The following is a 22,180-nucleotide window of genomic DNA, read 5'->3' as shown; positions in this document are numbered from 1 at the left end:
ATATACTTGAAAATGCTTTTACTATCCACTTGATATTATTTGGTGGCTTACTTTCATATTTCATCTTTTCCCTCCTAATGATTCTTTTAGTTGCTCTCTGTAGGTTTTTAAAAACTTCCCAATCCTCTCTCTTCCCACCTTTTTTGCTTTGTAGTTTATCCTCTCTTTTTGTTTTTACGTTAGCTCTGACTTCCCTTGTCAGCCACGGTGGTGCTATTTTGCCACTTGAGTATTTCTTCACTTTTGGAATAAACATGTCCTGCACCTTCCTCATTTTCCCCAGAAATGTATCCCATTGCTGCTCTGTTGACATCCCTGCCAGCAGCTCCTTCCAATTTACTTTGGCCAAGCCCTCTCTCATACCACTGTAATTTCCCTTACTCTGCTGAAATACTACTACATCAGACTTCACTTTCTCCCTATCAAATTTCAAATTGAACTCAATCATGCTGTGATCACTGGTCCCTAAGGGTTCTTTTACCTAAGCTCCCTAATCGCCTCCAGTTCATAACATAACACCCAATCCAGTAAGGCTGATCCCGTAGTAGGCTCAATGACAAACTGCTCTAAAACGCTATCTCTTAGGCATTCAACAAACCCACTTGCTTGAGATCCATTACCAACTTTCCCAATTGACCTGCATGTTACAATCTCCCATGACTACCATAACATTGCCCTTTTGACATGCCTTTTCTATTTCCTGCTGTAAACTGTGGTTCACCTCCTAGCCACTGTTGGGAGGTCTGTATATAACTACCATCAGGGTCCTTTTACCCTTGCAGTTTCTTAACTCAACCCACAAGGATTCCACATCTTCCGATTCTATGTCACGTCCTTCTACTGACTTGATGCCATTCTTCACCAGTAGAGCCACGCCTCCTGCTCTGCTGTGTAACCTTGACATTTAGTTCCCAAATACAACCGTCCTTCAGCCACGATTCAGTGATGGCCACAACATCATACCTGGCAATCTGTAATAGTGCAACAAGATCATCCACCTTATTTCAGGTACTCCGTGCATTGAGATACAACACCTTGGACACTGTATTTGCTACCCTTTTTGATTTGGCATCCCTAATGTACTGATACTCACCCTGTTGGCTGCAACTATATCCTACCACCTGCCTGCCCTTCCTGACAGTCTGACTGCATGCTATCTTTACTTTTTTACCATCCATCCTATCCTGAGTCCCATCACTCCGGTTCCCAACCCCCTGCCAAATTAGTTTAAACCCACCCCAACAGCTCTGACAAACCCGCTCGAAAGAATATTGGTTCCCCTCGGGTTCAGGTGCAACCCGTCACCTTTGAGCAGGTCATACTTCCCCCAGAAAAGATCCCAATGATCCGAGAACCCGAAGCCCTGGCCCCTGCACCAGCTTCTCAGCCATGCACTTATCTGCCATATCATCCTGTTTCTATCCTCACTGGTGTGTAGCACAGGCAGAAATACAAAAGCTACTAACCCAGAGGTCCTGCTTCTCAGCTTTCTACCTAGCTCTCTAACATCTCTTTTCAGGACCTCTTTGCTTTTCCTTCCTATGTCGTTGGTACCGATATGTACCAAGACGCCTGGCTGCTCTCCCTCCCTAAGATCTTGCGGATGCGATCTGAGACGTCCCTGACACCTCCTCCAGATTGACATTCAGCTTCCCATTACCAGCTTTTCCACCTTCTTTTCTCTTCCCTTTGTTCTTTCTCCACAGCTTTTCTGTAACTTTACCCAGTTCTGAAGAAAGATGTTTAAACAGAAACATTAAATGCTTTTTATTGCATGGCTGCTGCCCAACTTACCAAGTACTTCTAAGCATTTTTGGCTATTTTGCTTCAAACATGTGAAGAATGGGCAAAGTAGCAGCAGATGGAATACAGTGTCAGGAAGTGTATGGTTATGCACTTTGGTAAAATAAATAAAAGAACAGACCATCTAAATGGAAAGAAAATACTAAAATCTGAGACGCAAAGGGACTTCGGAGTCATTGTGCAGGATTCCCTAAATGTTAATTTGCAGATTGAGTTTGTGGGGAGGAAGGCAAATGCAATCTTAGCAATTATTTCAAGAGGACTAGAAGATGTTACGTTGAGGCTTTAGAAGGCACTGGTGAGGATTCCTTGGAGTGTTGTGAGCAGGGTTTGACCCTCTTATCTTACCTCCAGTTCTTGCTGAAACTGGAGAGGACTCAAAGGAGGTTCCTGAAAATGCTTCCAGGATTGAATGGCTAGTCATATGAAGTATATTTGATGGCTCTGGGCCTGAATTCACTGGAATTCAGAATAATGAGGGGTGACCTAATTGAAATCTGTTGAATGGTGAAAGGCCTTGATAAAAGTGAGTGGAGAGGATTTTTCTATAGTGGGAAAGACTAGGACCAGTGGACACAGCCTCAAAATAGAGGGACGTCTTTTTTAAATGGAGACAAGGAGGAATTTCTTTAGCCAAAGAGTGGTGAATCTGTGGCATTTGTTGCCACAGGCGGCTGTGGAGGGCAAGTCTTTAGATACATTTAAGGCAGCAGCAGATTGGGGTTGGTTGAGAAGAAAAATGGATCAGCCATGATAAAGTGGTGGAGCAGACTCGATGGGCCAAGTGGCCTAAGTCTCCTATATCTTATATCTTATGTGGTTTAATTGGCCAGGATCAAAGTGAGATTTTAAAATCAGAATTCATGTGTCAATAATTTGGTCACCATTTAATTCCCAGTTCCAAGTGCCCTCAGCTATCTTAGCAAGCCACCTTTTTGAAGCACGGTGGACTTTTCTTTGGAACTGGGCTAAGGAAGGACTTCTGAGATTTGGACCTAACGATGAAGAGGAAACAGTAATAACTGTCTAAGCTAGAAAAGTACGCCACTTTCGGAGAACCTACAGGTTCATCAGGTATCTTTCTAGATACTGCAGTTTGGGAAGTGGTCAGAGTAACCTCAGTAAGTAACTACAGTATATTCGGTAAGTAATCACTCTGCAAGTCCTAGTGTCAGTGATGGAATGAATGCAACATTTTATGTGAGCCTCTTCATCCTGGAAAAGTCAAGTTGAGATATTTAATTACTATTGACTTATGCCTTATAGATAGTGGAATGACTTCAGGCTATCAGAAAGCAAGTCATTCATCCCCTGGAAAGCCATGATATGTAAGTGGCTACTGAAATTGAGCTACTGGTCAGGAATGTTGATGGAAACAATGCCACTGCATTTCATATGGGTGCATCAACGCTCTCTTGCTGGGGAAGATTATCACCTGACAATTTTTACCATGCTTGTTATTTGCACTTGTCTACCCTTACCCACCTGTTTGAGAGAAAAACAAAATGCTGGCAGTACTTGATAAGTTGACTTGTTGAATGTTGCCGGCACTTTTAATTTCACATTTCCAGCATCTGTACTTTTTGATTTTCAATTCTTGGCCGAATGTAGCTTTGGAATCAGAATCAGGTTTAATATCACTGCCATATGTCGTGAAATTTATCACATGGTCTTGCTCCATAGATTATATTTTGTGAATTACTACTGTGAAAGGAAATGGAATATTGTGTAGTTGTCAGTGAACCACTCCGTTTCTGTCCCTATGATGGCAGAAAGGTCATTGATCAATCAATGGGAGATAGTCAAATCTGATATTGCCCTGAGGAGCTGCTACAGTGCTATCCTGGGGCAGGGATAATTTGACCTCTAACATTCAAAACTAACTGTCTTTATGCAATTGCTGGAATTATGGACAGTGAAGAAAACTCTCAGAGGATAAAGCAGGATATAGATCAGTTGAAAATATGGGCAGAGAACTGGCAGTGTGAATTTAAACTAGGCAAATATGAGTGTTGCATTCTAAGACAAGTGTAAAATGAAAGTATAGCGTTATTGGCTGGACCCTTAGAGAGGGATCTTGATCCACAGCTTCCTGAAAGAAGCAAAACGTGTAGATGGAGCAGTAAAGAAGGGATATGGCAGGCTTGCCTTCATTGGTCAGTGAGCAGTCTGGAAGCCCTGTTACAGCTAACAAACACGCAGCATGTACACTGGTGCCACATACATAACTGAAGTGTTTATATTACCTCCACTTGGCAATGACTGGAAAAAGTAAGCTACTGAAATCAGCAGTGAATAGAACAGTAACAAATCTAGTGCTGGATGTTATAACCATGAGTAGACTTACACGTCAGAAATTATGTAAAGCAGGCAATTCCCTCTGTAGCTATTTACCACCAGCCCATCCACTGTTTCATTATACTGCCCTTGCTCCACATTTGGCAGTGTTGAATTCTGCTGCCTTACCGTATTCCTGCCTCTGCGACGACCATAGTTTCTCCTCACAAGGTTCTTATAATTCTCATTTTTCTTAGTCAAGTAATAGTAGAGAACACAATCTGCAACACACTGTGGAAACAAGATATGGTTCATTAGAACAATGCTCTCCTTACAATAAAATATTTATTTATTGCTTCATTTAATTTGAAATCCCAATGTAGTCAAAATAAAGCATGGACTTCATTTCCAAAGCAGTAAAGAAATAAAACAAACAGGAATGTTTTTGGAAGGAGATGTCAAAAAAGCCTTGGGGACCTGTTGCAGAGCATCTTCTAGAAAATGAATGTTCTAAGTGTTGGAGTGAGTACAAATGAAACATGCTTCTTGTGTTTCTGGGAAATTATCACCCAAGTAACTGAGTGTACTCTGCATTGTTAGATGGTGGAAAGGTTTGGGAAGAAAGGCAGCGTGTTACTCACTGCAGAATACCTTGACCGGTTCCTTCCCAAATCAAGGATTCTCCTCAATCACTGACGCGGCATTCAACTGCGCTTGTCCTGTCTTAAGAGATCTGCCTCCCAGAATATATCCTTTATCCATCAGTTACGCAATGAAAGGTTTTCCAACATTTGCACTTGCAGCAATCTGCCAATTGTAAACACTTCTTCCTTCCTACTACTTCAGGATACTAAAGGAACCATTTCGTCGAATCAGATACAGTTATTAATACAGAATAGAACAGGTCCTTCAGCCCACTGAGCCCATTGCAAATATCAGGGACCCATTTTACTTTGTCCCTCATGGTGGGCTAAAGGGACAGTTCTTGTGCTGTCTGAGTAACTGCATTATGGCCATTACATCCTACTACGTTGACTCAGGCCTAGGGGGCAGGCGTCGGGCACGATGACGAACTCTCCACTTCTCTCTCTCCCTCATCAGTGTGTTCAGTTCATCTGCATTAGCCGTTCATCCACTCTTTCTGAATTCACAAATCATTCCCCAAAAAAGTTGAGATACAGAATAAAATCCACTCTAATGGCACAGAAGTTTTTCAACTCGCATTTTCTTGATCCATGTCGCTTCATATTACCATAAAATCGTGACAAGGACCGTTCTGTTGGAATGCCAACTCACCCGCCCACTGTTCTACGTCATAAGGTTGCTCTGGGAGTAAATGAGAACTGTTGGCTTTTCATATCAGTTAGACCAAAAACTAAAAATAAAAGATATTGTGTTTTTCTTGCTGATGTCATTTGTTAGAACTTTATGTATTAACAATATTCAAACATTAAGGAAAACTCAGCAAGTCAGGGATCATATTTCTTGCTGGGCACTAATGGGTCCAGAAGTGGAGCATATTTACTCTGCTTTAGATTACCCATTTTCACAAATCTTGTTTTTCCTCCCCCAGCATTCTGGAATGGAATTTCGGGCCCAATTTAACAAATATATAATGGAAAACATTTTACATCAAAGGTATTCAGGGAGTTTACTCACCACAATAAGTCAAAATGTACTTCAAATTAATTGAAGCCAAAGTAAATTAACTAGCAATTTTCAGGTTCTTTTCTAAAGACAAATGTGCAGAAAAGCTACTAACCTTTCGTTCAAGGTAAGATGCTATCAAACCAAAGTTTTTAGGGTGTTGAACAAATCTGTTGAAAGCAAAAGATTCTTATCAACTTAAATAGTCAATTGAAGAACAAAAGCCAAACAAAAAGTGATTTTCATTGTGAGCCAGTATCGAAAAGAAAGAGGAGTTAGGTTATTCCTTAATTTCAAAACCTGTCCCGAAGAATCCTGCACCCATGGTGAGCAAACTAATGGAAGAGAGTTCCCAAGGACGGAATTTATGAGCATTTTGGGAAGCATGGCTGTGTGAGGGGCAAAAATCACAAGCCTGGTTGAATTTTTTGAGGAAGTGACGAAACAAATTGATGAAGGTAGAACAGCGGATGTTGTGTATATGGATTTCAGTAAGGCGATTGTAAAGGTTGCCATGGTAGGTTCATTCAAAAAGTCAGGAGGCATGAAATCTAGGAAAACTTGGCTGTGTAGATTCAGAATTAGCTTGCCCACGGAAGACAGGGTGGTAGTAGATGGAATGTATTCTGCCTAGAGGTCATGATTAATGGTGTTCTGCAGGGATCTGTTCTGGGACTCTTTCGCTTTGTGATTTTTATAAATTACTTGGAAGAGGAAGTGGTTTAGTAAGTTTGCAGATGACAGAGGTTGGCGGCATCGTGGGTAGTGTCACAACCGGCTATCGGATGCAGAGTTGGGCTGAGAAGTGGCAATCCAAAAACTGAACTTTGTAAGGTTGAACTTGAAGGCAAAGTACAGGGTTAACAGCAGAATTCCTAGCTTCAAAGGATCAGGGTGATCTTGGGGTTCAAGTCCACAGATCCCTCAAAGTTGCCGCTCAAGTTGGACAGGTTAACTAATAAAAGGCAGTGAGTTGGGCTACATGGGTATTTCTCTGGTTGGCAATCAGTGGTGAACAGCCACGGAGGCTGGTGCTGGGCCTGCAACTGTTCACAACATACATTAACGATCTGGAAGAGGGATAGATAAGATAGAAGTAGGAAAGTTGTTTCCATTGGTAGATGAGACTAGAACTAAGAGACATAGCCACAAGATTCAGGGGAGTAGATTTAGGATGGAGATGAGGAGGAACTGCTTTTCCCAGAGTAGTGTATCTGTGGAATTTTCTGCCCAATGAAGCAGTTGAGGCTACATCAATAACTATACTTAAGACAAAGTTGGATAGATTTTTGCATAGTAGGGGAATTAAGGGTTATGGGGAAAAGGTAGGTAGGTGGAGACGAGTCCATGGCCAGATCAGCCATGATCTTATTGAATGTCGGAGCAGGTTTGATGGGTCAGATGGCCTACTCCCCTATTTCTTATGTCATAATAACGTGATTAAGATATATGGCGTGTTAACCTTTATTAGTTGGGGGATTGAGTTCAAGTGCAGCGAGGCAATGTTGCAGCACTATAAACCCTGGTATATTATTTTGTTCAGTTTTGGTTACATCCTTATTGGACGGATGTGGAAGCTTTAGATAGGGTGCCGAGGGGAGTTACCAGGATGATGCCTGGATTGGAGAACATGTGTTCTGTCCCACATCAATACTGAACTTCTCCCACAGCCTATGGGCTCACTTTCAAGAACCCTTCATCTCGTGTGCTTGGTAGTTATTGCTTATATATTTATTAGATTTTTTTCCCTTTGTATAGCAGATACAGTGCACTTGAGTCGAGACAGGAGCAGAAAAAACATGAGTAAAAAAAATAAATAAAACTAACATGTTTATTAGTGAATAATGCAATCATTTAATTACTTCTCTTTGAAGATTTCTTTCTCATGGTCAGACCAGACGTTTATAAACTGTCGTTCCTTGTATACCCTCATAGGATCATCCATTACTCCATTCATGTTCAAGAATTTAACCCGGCGTTGTTCCATGTCAAACATCATTGGAGGGATGACAGACAGCTGCCTCATCTGCTTCTCATTGTTCTGCAATGAACAGGGACCACTGGATTTAGTCAAAACTCCAACTTTCTCTTTACCTTTCACATCCTCAAGACAAATAGGATCTAGCTACTCAATCACTGCTGGATTATTATCCATCTTAATACATAGGGATGGAGAGCAACAAACATCCCACCCCACCGCTCTGCTATTACTTAACAGGATCTGGCAAGAGTCTACTACCAAGCTTCTGTCCTATTTCTATATGATGAAATCACATGCAACGACATATTTGCAGAACTTGCAGAACCATAGGCATCAGTGAGATCTGTATTCTCTGGCACAAGTTTGGCGTATAGTGTTTTATATTATTTATTTATTCACTATTGGGATGTGGACATTGTGGCTACACAGGCATTTATTTTCAGCTTTAAATTCCCCTGAATTTAGTGGTACAAAAACCACTTTAGAGGATAGTTGCCTGCCTACCACATTGTTGTGGGTTAGGTTTAACCTGTAAACCAGATTGGAAGTGTAACACATTTCTTTTCCTGCAGGTCATTAATAAACAGATCATAAACAAGAAAAAGTCTGCAGATGCTGGGAATCCAAAGCAACATACACAAAATGCTGGAAGAACTCTGCAGGCAGCATCTATGGAAATGAATTAACAGTTGATGTTTTGGGCCAAGACCCTTCTTCAGGACTGAAAAGGGGGAAGATGCCAGAATAAAAAGATGAGGGAGGGGTAACAGGATAGACAGAATGTGAACAGTGAAGCCAGGCAGGTGGGAAAGGTAAAGGGCTAGAGAAGATGGAATCTGATAGGAGAAGTGAGTGGACCACAGGAGAAAGGGAAGGAGGGGACCCAGGGGGAGGTGATAGGCAAGAAAAGGTAAAAAGGCCAGAGTGGGGAATAGAAGAGGAGGGAAGGGCAGGGATTTTTTTTAAACTGGAAAATCAATATTATTGCCATCAAGTTGGCAGCTACCCAGATGGAATACAAGATATTGCCCCTCCACCAAGGGCGGCCTCTTCTTGGCAAAAGAGGATGCCATGGACCAACACGGCAGAATGGGAATCAGAATTAAAATATTTAGCTAACCACGAAGTTCCAATTTTGGTGGATGGAGCGGATAGTGCTTAGCGAAACTGTCCCCCAATTTACGACGGGTCTCACCAATGCAGAGGAGGCCACATTAGGAGCACTGGAAACAATAGATTTGCAGGTGAAGTGTTGCCTCAGCTGGAAGGACTGTTTGGGGCCCTGAATGGAGGTGAGGGAGGATGCTTTATTTTTAATCACTCCCAACAGTTTCAATAGAACCACACAGATACTGTTTTTTAAAATCTAGGTATTATTTACTTAAATTTAAATTTTCCAGCTGCTGTGGTGGAATCTAAACTCCAGGATACCAGCTCACTAGTAGTGTGGTCCAGATAGTATTTGTAGGAATTTTGTTTAACTGCTTTCTAGCCAACGATTTCTCGAGCCTTTGGGTACTGAGGCATTCTTCCCGAACACAATTCAAGCAACCACTCCAAGATTATAAGTACCTGCTTATATCACTTGGTGAGGTTTAGAATAGGGTGAGTGATGAAAATGAATCTTATTAATAATCCTAAACACACAGTTGAAATAGCACAGTGAAACTCTAGAAATTGAGGCTTTATAAAGCCAGATCTTATCTGATGACTATATGCGAAAACATCTGCCCATGTTCTGAATTAACATTCACTGAGGGAAATCAGATCTAATAAACCCAACTGGGGTATCAGGATTTTTCTATAAAGTGACTTGATTACTCCTAAAGTGCATCAGAACATGAACTCCAAGTGTCAAATGAGACAGAGAGATCAGAGAAATCTGGACATTAAATCTAAAATATCTTCAGTATCAAATTCAATGCTCAATTTCAGCATAAAAATCGTTACTAAGCCAAGTGGATGCCAATGACTAAGTTTGGAATCACATCAAAAGCCACAAGGTCACTAGAGTTCATGTCTCATGCCTCAGCAATGCCATCAATAATCACCAGCCGCCATCAATTCATGAGGTAAATACCGGACAAGGTAAGGTTGTCAACTTAAATAAACAACAAGAATTGAGATGAATATCTTACTTCCTGTTCAGAAAGTCCATCAATGATCTCAGAAATTTCATGCTCGCTCCTGGCTATAGTCGCTGGAAGACCAGCTCCTCTCTGTCCAACCCTGCGGGAAAAAATGAAATTTTTAGTCATTTCAAAACATGAAAAAGAAACATGATACAAAAGGATTCTTGAGCGATTTGATGCCGAAGTGTTGTCAGAGTAGCCTTGGCAATTAACTGCAGTGTATTTTGTAGGGGCTAGACATTTCAATTATTACATGCCGGTAATAGATGAAATATACATTTACCATCATAATGGGGTTCTGATAGGGCTCTTTAAACCCTTCATTCATGCTGAAGGTGCAGTTCTCTAGCTAAACGGAGAGTGCTATCAAGTGTCAAGTCACTTGTTGCAGGACATGTGGCCTCCAACTTGCCCTTGCGATTCTGTGACTGGCTCAGTTCAACTTGTCACTCATGAAGCACCCCCCTTCCCTCTATTCCCTTAGGATGCTAGTGGCAGTGAATTGTGTGTTGGTAACATCACGGAGTATCAGTACAGGTGATCACACTAATTTGCTGACAGTCACTGCCTGGCACTTCTGTGGCTCCTAAAAATTACCTGTCATGCTGTAGGTTGTCATGGTTGACTTTAGTACTGAAATGGAACTGAACATCATTTAATTCCAGTGAACATTCCCACCTTTAACCTATGATGGAAGGAAATCCTTAATAAAGCAGCAGAATGTGACTGTCCCTAGGACAGTGCCTTGAGAAACTTGAACAGTGATCAAGCTTCAACAACCACAACCATTACCTTTGAAAGAGCAGAGGAAGATGACTGTACCAAGGACAGTGCACTGAGACACTTGAAGAGGAGATCAAGTTCCAACAATCACAACCACAACTTTGATAAAAGCAGTTCAAGCAAGGAGCTGCAGGACATAACTAGATCACCTTTTTCAGAGGAGCTTAATGAGGGGTGCATTGGGCCAGGATACAGAGACTGCTTTCCTGTGTGATTATTTTCTATTACCCAAGAACAAACATGACCCCAAGTTTTATGTCTCACTCTACTGATGGTCCCTTTGACAGCAAAGTGATCTCAGTGCTCTCAACTTACAGTACAACAAACCCAATGATTTCACTGTCTCCTTATTCCTCAGTAATATTCATTTTCTACCTACTACACAGGGAAAATTTAGATGCCGATTAACCTATCAGCTCATTTAAAATTTGGAAGGAAACCAAATACCATCAGGCAGTCACAGAGAGTGCATGTAAACTCTATTCAAGCAACATTCCCTCCCCCCGGCCATTCTTGTGACTGAACATCAAGGTAGCAGCAACTACTGCTGTGTCACCCAATCAAGCCAGAATCTCCTGGGAATGCCATCCACTAAGCCACAATAGATACAAATACGACATCAATCCATTTGAGTCTTGCATTTGCCTAACATCTTTCTGATGGCTCTGATTCAATCTGTATCTTTTTCTCTAGCAGGGAACGTATCCCAAATACTAAACAATCGATGTGCACAATGGTAGCGTAGTAGTTAGCATGACACTATTACAACTTCGGGTGTTGGAGTTTGGAGTTCAACCCCAACACTGCCTGCAAAATATTTGAATGTCCTTCCCATCCTCCAAAACTTGAGTCTCTGTACCTCTCTCTACAAATGGATCCTTGACTCCCTTACTGGAAGACTACAGTCTGTGGATCGGAAGTAGTATCTTCTCCTCACTGGCAATCAACTATGGCACATGTCAAGGATGCAACTGTAATCTTCAAAGTTCAAAGTGAATTATCAGCATCGATATATGTCACCATATACAATCCTGAAATTCATTTTCTTGCATGCATACTGAAAAAACCTTTAGAATAGTAACTAACAAGAGAAAATCTGCAGATGCTGGAAATCTGAGCAACACACACAAAATGCTGTAAGACCAAGAAAATGATGGGGGACTTCAGGAAAGGGAAATTGAGGGAACACACACCAGTCCTTTCCTTGGGGTCAGCAGTGTTTCTGGAAGGTGGCATCCATCATTAAGAACTCCTGCCACACAGTGATCATAAACCTGATTCTCATTCTGAGCAAATCACTCTTGTGGCCAACTGAGTCACTTATCGAGGTGGCCAGTGAGTGCCTGTCTTTGGGGTTTAGATTGTTTCAAAATCTTCCTCAACTCTCTGAGGATCTCCATACACTTCTAGTTCTGGCCAAACACTGAACTACTTCTGGAAACAGTCATACAGCAGGGAAACAGGCCAACTGGCCCAACTTGTCCAAGCTAGTCCTATCTGTCTGTGTTTGGCCTATGAAGTACTTCTGGAAACAGTCATACAGCAGGGAAACAGGCCAACTGGCCCAACTTGTCCAAGCTAGTCTTATCTGTCTGCGTTTGGCCTATGGCCCTCTAAATTTCACCTGTCCATGTAGTTATCACGACGCTTTTAAATGATGCTAATGCCCCTGCCTCAATCGCTATCTTGGGCAGCTGATTCTGAATACACACCACTCATTGCATGAAAAAGATGCCCCTGATGTCGTTTACAAATTTCTCAGCTCTGATCTTAAACCTATGCCCTCTTGTTGTGGCACCCTCTCCTTGGGGGGAAAAAAACAGTGTGTTTTTTCTTTGTCTACGCCCCTTATGATCTTGAACTCTTCCATCAGGTTGTCCCTGAATCTCATACAGTCCAGAGAATAAAATCTTATTATACAATCTCTCATTGTAACTATGGAAAATGATCTTGGCGATTGTAGGGATGACTTACAGCGGACTGAAAAGCTGAGCACGTAGATATTTAGAAAGAGGATGTGCTGGAGCTTTTAGAAAGTCTCAAGTCGGATAAGTCACCAGGACCCAACGAGATGTACCCCAGGCTACTGTGGGAGGCGAGGGAGAAGATTGCTGAGCCTCTGGCGATGATCTTTGCATCATCAATGGGGACAAGAGAGGTTCCGGAGGATTGGAGATGTTGTTCCATTATTCGAGAAAGGGAGTAGAGATAGCCCAGGAAATTATAAACCAGTGAGTCTTACTTCAGTGGTTGGTAAGTTGATGGAGGAAATCCCGACGGGCAGGATTTATGAACATTTGGAGAGGCATAGTATGATGAGGAACAGTCAGCATGGCTTTGTGAAAGGTAGGCTGTGCCTTACGAGCCTGATTCAATTTTCTGAGGATGTGACTAAACACGTTGATGAAGGTAGAGCAGTAGATGTAGTATATATGGATTTCAGCAAGGCATTTGACAAGGTACCCCATGCAAGGCTTATTGAGAAAGTAAGGAGGCATGGGATCAAAGGGGACATTGCTTTGTGGATCCAGAACTGACTTGCCCACAAAAGGCAAAGAGTCATATTCTGCAGTGGAGAGCGATGACAACTAACAAAACCAATGAATGACTGCCCAACTAAGGTGTTCAACTAGAGTGAAGAAGGCAACAAACTGTGCAAATACTAAAAGAAACAATAATATAAATAATTAAGCAATAAATGTCGAGAACATGAGATGAAGAGTCCTTGAAAGTGAGTCCATAGCTTGTGGGAACATTTCAAAGATGAGGCAAGTGAATTTAAGTTATCCCCTTTTATTCAAGGGTTTGAAGATCAAGAGGCAGTAACTGTTCCTGAACCTAGTGATGTGACCCCTGAGGCTCGTATTCCTTCTTTCTGATGGCAGCAGCAAGAGTGTATGTCCTGGGTGGTGGGGGCCCCTAATGACGGATACTGCTTTCCTGCAACAATGTTTCATTAAGATGTGCTCACTCCTCTCCCCTACACATCTATAGAAGTTTGTCAAATCTCACAACTCCTAAGGAAGTAGAGGTGCTGCAGTGCTTTCTTCATAATTGCACCTACTTGCTGGACCGTGGACTGCTCCTCTGAATAGTAACACCTAGGCGTTTAAAGCTGCTTACCCTTACTACCTCTGATTCTCCGATGAAGCCTGGCTCATGGACATCTGGTTTTCCTCTCCTGATGTCTATAATCAGTTCCTTGGTCTTGCTGACATTGAATGAGAAGTTTTTATTATGGCACCAGTCAGCCAAATTTTCAATCTCCCTCCTGTATGCTGATTCCTCACCACCTTTGATTCAGGCCACAACAGTGGTGTCATCAGCAAACAAATATGGCACAAATATGGCATTGGAGCCGTGCTTAACCACACAGTCATAAGCGTAAAGTGAGTACAGCAGTGGTCTAACACACAGCCTGTACTAATGGAGATCACGGAGATGTTGTTGCCAATCCAAGATGACTAGTGTCTACAAGTGAGCAAGTCCAAGATCCAATAGCACAATGAGGTATTGAGGCCAAGGTCATGGAGCTTATTGATTAGTTTTGAGGGGATGGTGGTATTGTATGCTGAGCTGTAGTCAATAAAGAGCATATTGATGTATGCACTTTGCTGTCCAGGTGTACCAGAGTTGAGTGACGAGCCTGCAGTGGACTTGTTACTCCGGTTGGCAAACTGGAATGGAGCTAAGTCACTTCTCAGGCACAAGTTGATAGATTTTAATCACCAGTCTCTCAAAGTACATCATCACTGTGAATGCTCTCGGGTCTTCAAGTTTATTTTCCAGAGACTGTACACTTGCCAGCAGGATAGTTGGGAGTGGAATTCAATTGTACCTGTAGACCAGTGTGGTGGCCCCACTTCTGTTTTCTTAAAAGGGAGCGAACTGCACTTCTCCCCAAGTCTAGCATCCAAGGCTTGTCAATTTTGAGTATCAATAATTTTTTAAATATCTTAAAACTATGTTGCTTACTGAAGTATCCATGGCTGTCACTGGATTATAGCAGTAATAGTCCTAAATGGAAATATCTAATGATTCCCATCGGACTTGCATTCAAAAAGTCACTCACCACTATGTGAAAAGAACTTGCGCAACACATCTCCCTTGGACATTCCTTCTCACTGTAAATGCATGCCCTCTAGTATGAGGGCAATTCGATCCTGGGAAAAAAAGATACTGGCTGTCTACGCTATCAATACCTCTTGCAAAAGCATACATTTCAATTAAGTTTCCACTTGGTCTCTGCTGCACCAGAGAAAACAAACCACATTTACCCAACTTCTCCTTATAGCTCACACCCTCTAATCCAGGCACCATCCTGGTAAACCTCTTCTGCACCTCTCCAAAGCATTGGTATTCTTCCTATAATGGGGAAACCAGTGTAGTGGAGTGGCAAAAAAGAATTGGGGAAATTTAGAGTTAAATAGATTGTTAAAACTAGTAGACACAAACTTAGGGCAAGGCATAAGGGGCAAGAAATTTGGGGAGGATATAAAGGGGACATTCTTCATCCAGATAGTACCAAGATCATAGTTGTCTATGACAGCAGAGTCACTGATAGCAATTAAAAAGCATCTGGATAAACACTTGAATCACATGGGGCAAAGAAAGTGGACCAAATGCTGGAATATGGGATCAATACAGATGGGTGCCCACTGATCAGCCTGGATATGGCAGGTCGAATGGCCCATTTCCAACCTGTATGAATTCAGTTACCATAGAAACCACAGCACAGAAACAGGCCCTTTGGCCCTTCTTGGCTGTGCCGAACCATTTTCTGCCTAGTCCCACTGACCTGCACACGGACCATATCCCTCCATACACCTCCCATCCATGTATCTGTCCAATTTATTCTTAAATGTTAAAAAAGAACCCGCATTTACCACCTCGTCTGGCAGCTCATTCCATACTCCCACCACTCTCTGTGTGAAGAAGCCCCCCCCTAATGTTCCCTTTAAACGTTTCCCCCCTCACCCGTAACCCATGTCCTCTGGTTTTTTTCTCCCCTTGCCTCAGTGGAAAAAGCCTGCTTGCATTCACTCTATCTATACCCATCATAATTTTATATACCTCTATCAAATCTCCCCTCATTCTTCTACGCTCCAGGGAATAAAGTCCTAACCTATTCAACCTTTCTCTGTAACTGAGTTTCTCAAGTCCTGGCAACATCCTTGTAAACCTTCTCTGCACTCTTTCAACCTTATTTATATCCTTCCTGTAATTTGGTGACCAAAACTGAACACAATACTCCAGATTCGGCCTCACCAATGCCTTATACAACCTCATCATAACATTCTAGCTCTTATACTCAATACTTTGATTAATAAAGGCCAATGTACCAAAAGCTCTCTTTATGACCCTATCTACCTGTGATGACACTTTTAGGGAATTTTGTATCTGTATTCCCAGATCCCTCTGTTCCACTGCACTCCTCAGTGCCTTACCATTAACCCTGTATGTTCTACGTTGGTTTGTCCTTCCAACGTGCAATACCTCACACTTGTCAGTATTAAACTCCATCTGCCATTTTTCAGCCCATTTTTCCAGCTGGTCCAAGTCCCTCTGCAGGCTCTGAAAATCTTCCTCACTGTCTACTACACCTCCAATCTTTGTATCATCAGCAAACTTGCTGATCCAATTTACCACATTATCATCCAGATCATTGATATAGATGACAAATAACAATGGACCCAGCACTGATCCCTGTGGCACACCACTAGTCACAGGCCTCCACTCAGAGAAGCAATTCTCTCCCACCACTCTCTGGCTTCTTCCATCGAACCAATGTCTAATCCAATTTACCACCTCTCTATGTATACCTAGCGATTGAATCTTCCTAACTAACCTCCCATGCGGGACCTTGTCAAAAGCCTTACTGAAGTCCACGTAGACAATATCTACTGCCTTCCCTTCATCCACTTTCCTGGTAACCTCCTCGAAAAACTCCAACAGATTGGTCAAATATGACCTAATTGGTCAAACATGACCTACCACGCACAAAGCCATGTTGACTCTCCCTAATAAGCCCCTGTCTATCCAAATGCTTGTAGATTCTGTCTCTTAGTACTCCCTCCAATAACCTACCTACTACTGACGTTAAACTCACCGGCCTATAATTTCCCGGATTACTTTTCGATCCTTTTTTAAACAACGGAACAACATGAGCCACTCTCCAATCCTCCGGTACTTCACCCGTAGACAGCGACATTTTAAATATTTCTGCCAGGGCCCCCGCAATTTCAACACTAGTCTCCTTCAAGGTCTGAGGAAACACTCTGTCAGGTCCCGGGGATTTATCCACTTTAATTTTCCTCAAGACAGCAAGCACCTCCTCCTTTTCAATCTGTACAGTTTCCATGGTCTCACTACTTGATTCCCTCAATTCCATAGATTTCATGCCAGCTTCCTTAGTAAATATAGATGCAAAAAACCTATTTAAGATCTCACCCATTTCCTTTGGTTCCGCACAAAGCCGACCACTCTGATCTTCAAGAGGACCAATTTTATCCCTTACAATCCTTTTGCCCTTAATATACCTGTAAAAGCTCTTTGGATTATCCTTCACTTTGACTGCTAAGGCAACCTCATGTCTTCTTTAAGCCCTCCTGATTTCTTTCTTAAGTATTTTCTTGCACTTCTTATACTCCTCAAGCACCTGATTTACCCCGTTTCCTATACATTTCATACAACTCCCTCTTCTTCTTTATCAGAGTTGCAATATCCCTTGAGAACCAAGGTTCCTTATTCCTATTCAATTTGCCTTTAATCCTGACAGGAACATACAAACTCTGCACTCTCAAAATTTCCCCTTTGAAGGCTTCCCACCTACCAATCACATCTTTGCCAGAGAACAACCTGTCCCAATCCACGCTTTTTAGATCCTTTCTCATTTCTTCAAATTTGGCCTTCTTCCAGTTCAGAACCTCAACCCTAGGACCAGATCTATCCTTGTCCATGATCAAATTGAAACTAATGGTGTTATGATCACTGGAACCAAAGTGCTCCCCTACACAGACTTCTTTCACTTGCCCTAATTCGTTTCCTAACAGGAGATCCAATATTGCATCCCCTCTAGTTGGTCCCTTTATATATTGATTTAGAAAACTTTCCTGAACACATTTTACAAACTCTAAACCATCTAGACCCCTAACAGTATGGGAGTCCCAATCAATGTATGGAAAATTAAAATCCCCTACCACCACAACTTTATGTTTCCTGCAGTTGCCTGCTATCTCTCTGCAGATTTGCTCTTCCAAGTCTCGTTGACTATTGGGTGGTCTGTAATACAATCCCACTAATGTGGCCATACCTTTCCTGTTTCTCAGCTCCACCCATAAGGACTCAGTAGACAAGCCCTCTAATCTGTCCTGCCTGAGCACTGCTGTAATATTTTCCCCAACAAGGAATGCTACTCCCCCACTTTTCATTCCTCTGCCTTGATCACATCTGAAACATCGGAACCCTGGAATATTAAGCTGACAGTCCTGCCCCTCCTGTAGCCAAGTTTCACTAATTGCTACCACATCATAATTCCACGTGTCAATCCACGCCCTCAACTCATCCGCCTTCCCCGCAATACTCCTAGCATTGAAATATATACACCTCAGAAGACTTTTACCACCACTCACAACCTTTCTATCAGCGGATTTGCTTAAACTTTCAACATCATTTATTTTCACCCCAGCCACACTGTCAGCTCTGGCACTCTGGTTCCCATTCCCCTGCAAATCTAGTTTAAAGCCTCCCCAATAGCACTAACAAACCTCCCTGAAAGAATATTGGTCCCCCTGTGGTTCAAGTGTAACCCGTCTCTCTTGTACAGGTCCCACCTGCCCCAGAAGAGGTCCCAATGATCCTGAAATCTGAAACCCTGCCCGCTACACCAGTTCCTCAATCACTTGTTCCTCCTCCAGAGCATCCTATTCCTACCCTCACTGGCACGTAGCACAGGTAGCAATCCTGAGACTACCACCCTCGAGGTCCTGCTTTTCAACTTCCTACCAAGCTCTCTATACTCACTGTCCAGGACCTCCTCACTCTTCCTTGCTATGTCATTGGTACCGATGTGCACCACGACATCTGGCTGATAACGCTCCCACTTCAGAATGTCATGCAATCGATCACAGACATCCTTGACCCTGGCACCCGGGAGGCAACAAACTATCCTGGATTCTCTGTCACCACCACAGAACCTCCTATCTGCACCTCTAACTATCGAGTCTCCTATCACTACGGCTCTCCTCTTTCTCCCCCCTCCCTTCTGCACTGCAGAGCCAGTCTCAGTGCCAGAGATCCGACTACTGCAACTAGTCCCAGGTAAGTCATCCCCCCCAACAGTATCCAATGCGGTATACTTGTTGCTGAGGGGAATGGCCACAGGGGAACCCTGCTCTGCCTGCCCTTTCCCCTTCCCTCGCCTGACAGTGACCCAATTTCCTGTCCTCTGCTCCTTTGGCGTAACTACCTCCCTGTAGCTACGATCTACAATCTCCTCATTCTCCAGAATGATCCGCAGGTCATCCAGCTCCTGCTCCAGTTCCCTAACGCAGTTTGTTAGGAGCTGCAGCTGGATGCACTTCCTGCAGGTGTCGTTGTCAGGGACACCGGAGGGCTCCCTGACTTCCCACATCCTGCAAGAAGAGCATTCCAACATCCTGCCTGGCATTCTCTCTACGCTAGACAATCTGAACAAAAAACTTACCAGAACCTACCCTGGCCTCTGCCTGTTCTCGCCGAAGCCTGTTTGAGCCAAAGCCGCCCCACTCTGACTCAGTCCACTCCGACGATGGCCGCTGTATATGATGGTCTGCTTCTTAAACCTTGGCGCGCTATGTCACGCGCCTGCGCAGTGCAGACCCTTCTCCCCGAGCAGTTTAAAAAAAAAACGAATTTTTCGACCCGAATTCTTCCGCTCACTTCTTCAGCTACTTGCTTCGACTGAAACAAGAACTGTTGACATTTTCTCTTTTTAAACCTTGGCGCGCTACGTCACGCGCCAGCGCAGTGCAGACCCTTCTCCCCGAGCAGTTCTTTAAAAAAAAACGACTTTTTCGACCCGAAATTCTTCCACTCACTTCTTCAGCTACTTGCTTCGACTGAAACAAGAAGCGTTGAAATTTTCCCTTTTTAAACCTTGGCGCGCTACGTCACGCGCTTGCGCAGTGCAGACCCTTCTCCTCGAGCAGTTTAAAAAAAAACGACTTTTGAGTTCTGATTTTCTGAATTTTCCCTTTGCAAGATGAGTTGAAGTAATGGTCATTACCTTTGAAAACGCTCCTGCTGCTCCCGCTGCTTGCGAATTTCTGGAAATTGCTTCTCATAATATTCCCTGGTCTTACTCTCCTTTGCCTTCCGCCGAGGGTTATTTTCTATCCTTTCCACCTTCTTTTCCCAAACCTCCATGAGTTGATCATAGCGCTGACAGATCTTTTGTTCCTGTAAAACATTCAGGATACTTGGAGAATTAAGCAAAACTTGATGTGCATCAACTATGCTCCTAAAAAGGAAGATGGGACTGAAAGCTGAAGGTGGGCTCACGTATCAATATTCCTCTGTGAAAGTGGGCAGGGTCATTCCCCAAGAGACTGACCACACAAGGAAGAAAATATGACCAAAGGATCAATGTAAATTTACAGTTAAGCTACCGAACATAACAGAAAGTAAATACTAAGATACTGAATTTTAACTGATAAGGGTTTGGTAATACTTTGAGGCCAAGTTGCCACTGTGCACAGGAGCTGCCTTTCCCATCATCTCTGGGGAGAAAACTTTCCAGCATTGTAAATACTGCAATGAATTCAAACACCTCAATTATGCAACCGAGTTGGTTACACTAACACTGCTGTTGTGTCAGTCCAATCTCAATCACCTTATAAACAATATTAAACACATGGCTATGGTTGTGCCAATAATTTGTGGGGGGGGGGGGGGGGTGGATTATCACTTCCACGCATACAGCCAAGTAAACTAACTTTTTCCAAACCTCCTCCTACTGCTTAGGGTTCCATACTATACATCTGACCTTTAAATTTTCTTTATTATTTCACCTTTTACATTTAAATTTATACATTTTTCATAGTAGAACATACCGCTTACGAGCATGATTTACATTTAAATTTGACCAGTTTTCGTAGTAGAACATACCCTCTGTTTACGAGCATGATTTCTCCGCTTGAAAAAGAGGATCAGTTTTTTCCTCATTACTTGGTTCCTACAATACAAACAATACACAAGGTGAAAGCGGGAGAGTAAAGGAGGAGCAGTGCATGCTTTTAAGTGACTGGGCTGCTAAAACCTTTTGTGTGGGTGGGTGGGTAGGGGGGGAACAAAAGGGATGTTTGGACAGTACAAGGCAAATAGATTGCCCTAGGTGTTCCACACTTCCATTATTGCAGTTTTATTTTGCATTTATCACTGAGGAAAAATAATAAAACAAAGTACAACATTAGTATGAAAGGCCATCTGCGCATATATGCAACCACTGAGAACAACAAAGTACAGAGCCTTCCTACTTTGAAATTACAAGTAATAATTACCAGCTAGAAAGATGTGAAATGCACAGAGCTCACTGATTACATCAATGCATATTTGAGATTAAAACCCATAGCAAAATGACTCAAAATCCTATAGCCCAGGTAACTGAAGTCTGCACACACAAGAGATGCAGATGCTAGAGTCTTGTACAAAAAACTGCAGGAAACACTCATAGGTCAGCCAGCATCAGTAGAGGTGAAAGGTCAGGCCAGGCCTTTTGAACATGATTGAATTCTTTGAGGATGTAACAAAACACATTGATGAAGGTAGAGCAGTGGATGTAGTGTATATGGATTTCAGTAAGGTATTTGATGAGATTCCCCATGTGAGGCTCATTCAGAAAGTAATGAGGCATGGGATCCAAGGAGACCTTGCTTTCTGGATCTAGAAGGCAAAGGGTGGTTGTAGATGCTTTGTATTCTGCATGGAGGTCAGTGGCCAGTGGTGTTACGCAGGGATCTGTTCTGTGACCCCTCCTCTTCGTGATTTTTTATAAATGACCTGGATGAGGAGGTAGACGGGTGGGTTAGTAAGTTGGTGGTGTTATCGATCGTCTGGAGGGTTGTCAGAGGTTACAGCAGGATATCGATAGGATGCAGAACTGGGTTAAGAAGTAGCAGATAGAGTTCAACCCAGATAAGTGTGAAGAGGTTCATTTGGTAGGTCAAATTTGAAGACATAATATATTAATGGTAAGATTATTGGCAGTGTGAAGGATTAGCGAGATCTTGGGGTCTGTGTCCATAGGACACTCAAAGCTGCTGTGCAGGTTGACAATGAAGGCATATGGTGTGATGGCCTTCATCAACCGTGGGACTGAGTTCAAGAGTTGTGAGGTAATGTTAAAGATATACAAGACCTTAGTTAGATCCCACTTGGAGTACCGTGTTCAGTTCTGGTCACTTCACTACAGGAAAGATGTGGAAGCTATAGAAAGGGTGCAGAAGAGATTTACAAGGATGTTGTCTGGCTTGGGGAGCATACCCTATGAGAGGTGACCTGATAGAGGTGTATAAGATGA

The 22,180-nt window shown here is 42.7% G+C and overlaps 1 protein-coding gene across 13 annotated transcripts in view; it reads right to left on the bottom strand.

The window, feature by feature from the left end:
• Positions 1–22,180, bottom strand: part of ncor1 (nuclear receptor corepressor 1) — a 297,718-nt gene that overhangs the window by 153,867 nt on the left and 121,671 nt on the right. For all 13 annotated transcript variants that reach the window (XM_072243400.1, XM_072243412.1, XM_072243409.1 and 10 more), the window contains exons 9-14: positions 20,770–20,836; positions 19,889–20,061; positions 9,847–9,937; positions 7,590–7,768; positions 5,843–5,897; positions 4,270–4,371 (exon numbers count right to left, since the gene is read on the bottom strand). In XM_072243400.1, the coding sequence (XP_072099501.1) occupies positions 4,270–4,371; positions 5,843–5,897; positions 7,590–7,768; positions 9,847–9,937; positions 19,889–20,061; positions 20,770–20,836 (667 nt within the window). The remainder of the gene's footprint in view (positions 1–4,269; positions 4,372–5,842; positions 5,898–7,589; positions 7,769–9,846; positions 9,938–19,888; positions 20,062–20,769; positions 20,837–22,180) is intronic.

The sequence above is a fragment of the Mobula birostris genome, chromosome 25 (genome assembly GCF_030028105.1).
Source record: "Mobula birostris isolate sMobBir1 chromosome 25, sMobBir1.hap1, whole genome shotgun sequence".
Classification (NCBI taxonomy): domain Eukaryota; kingdom Metazoa; phylum Chordata; class Chondrichthyes; order Myliobatiformes; family Myliobatidae; genus Mobula; species Mobula birostris.
This window is presented reverse-complemented; position numbering and strand designations above follow the sequence as displayed.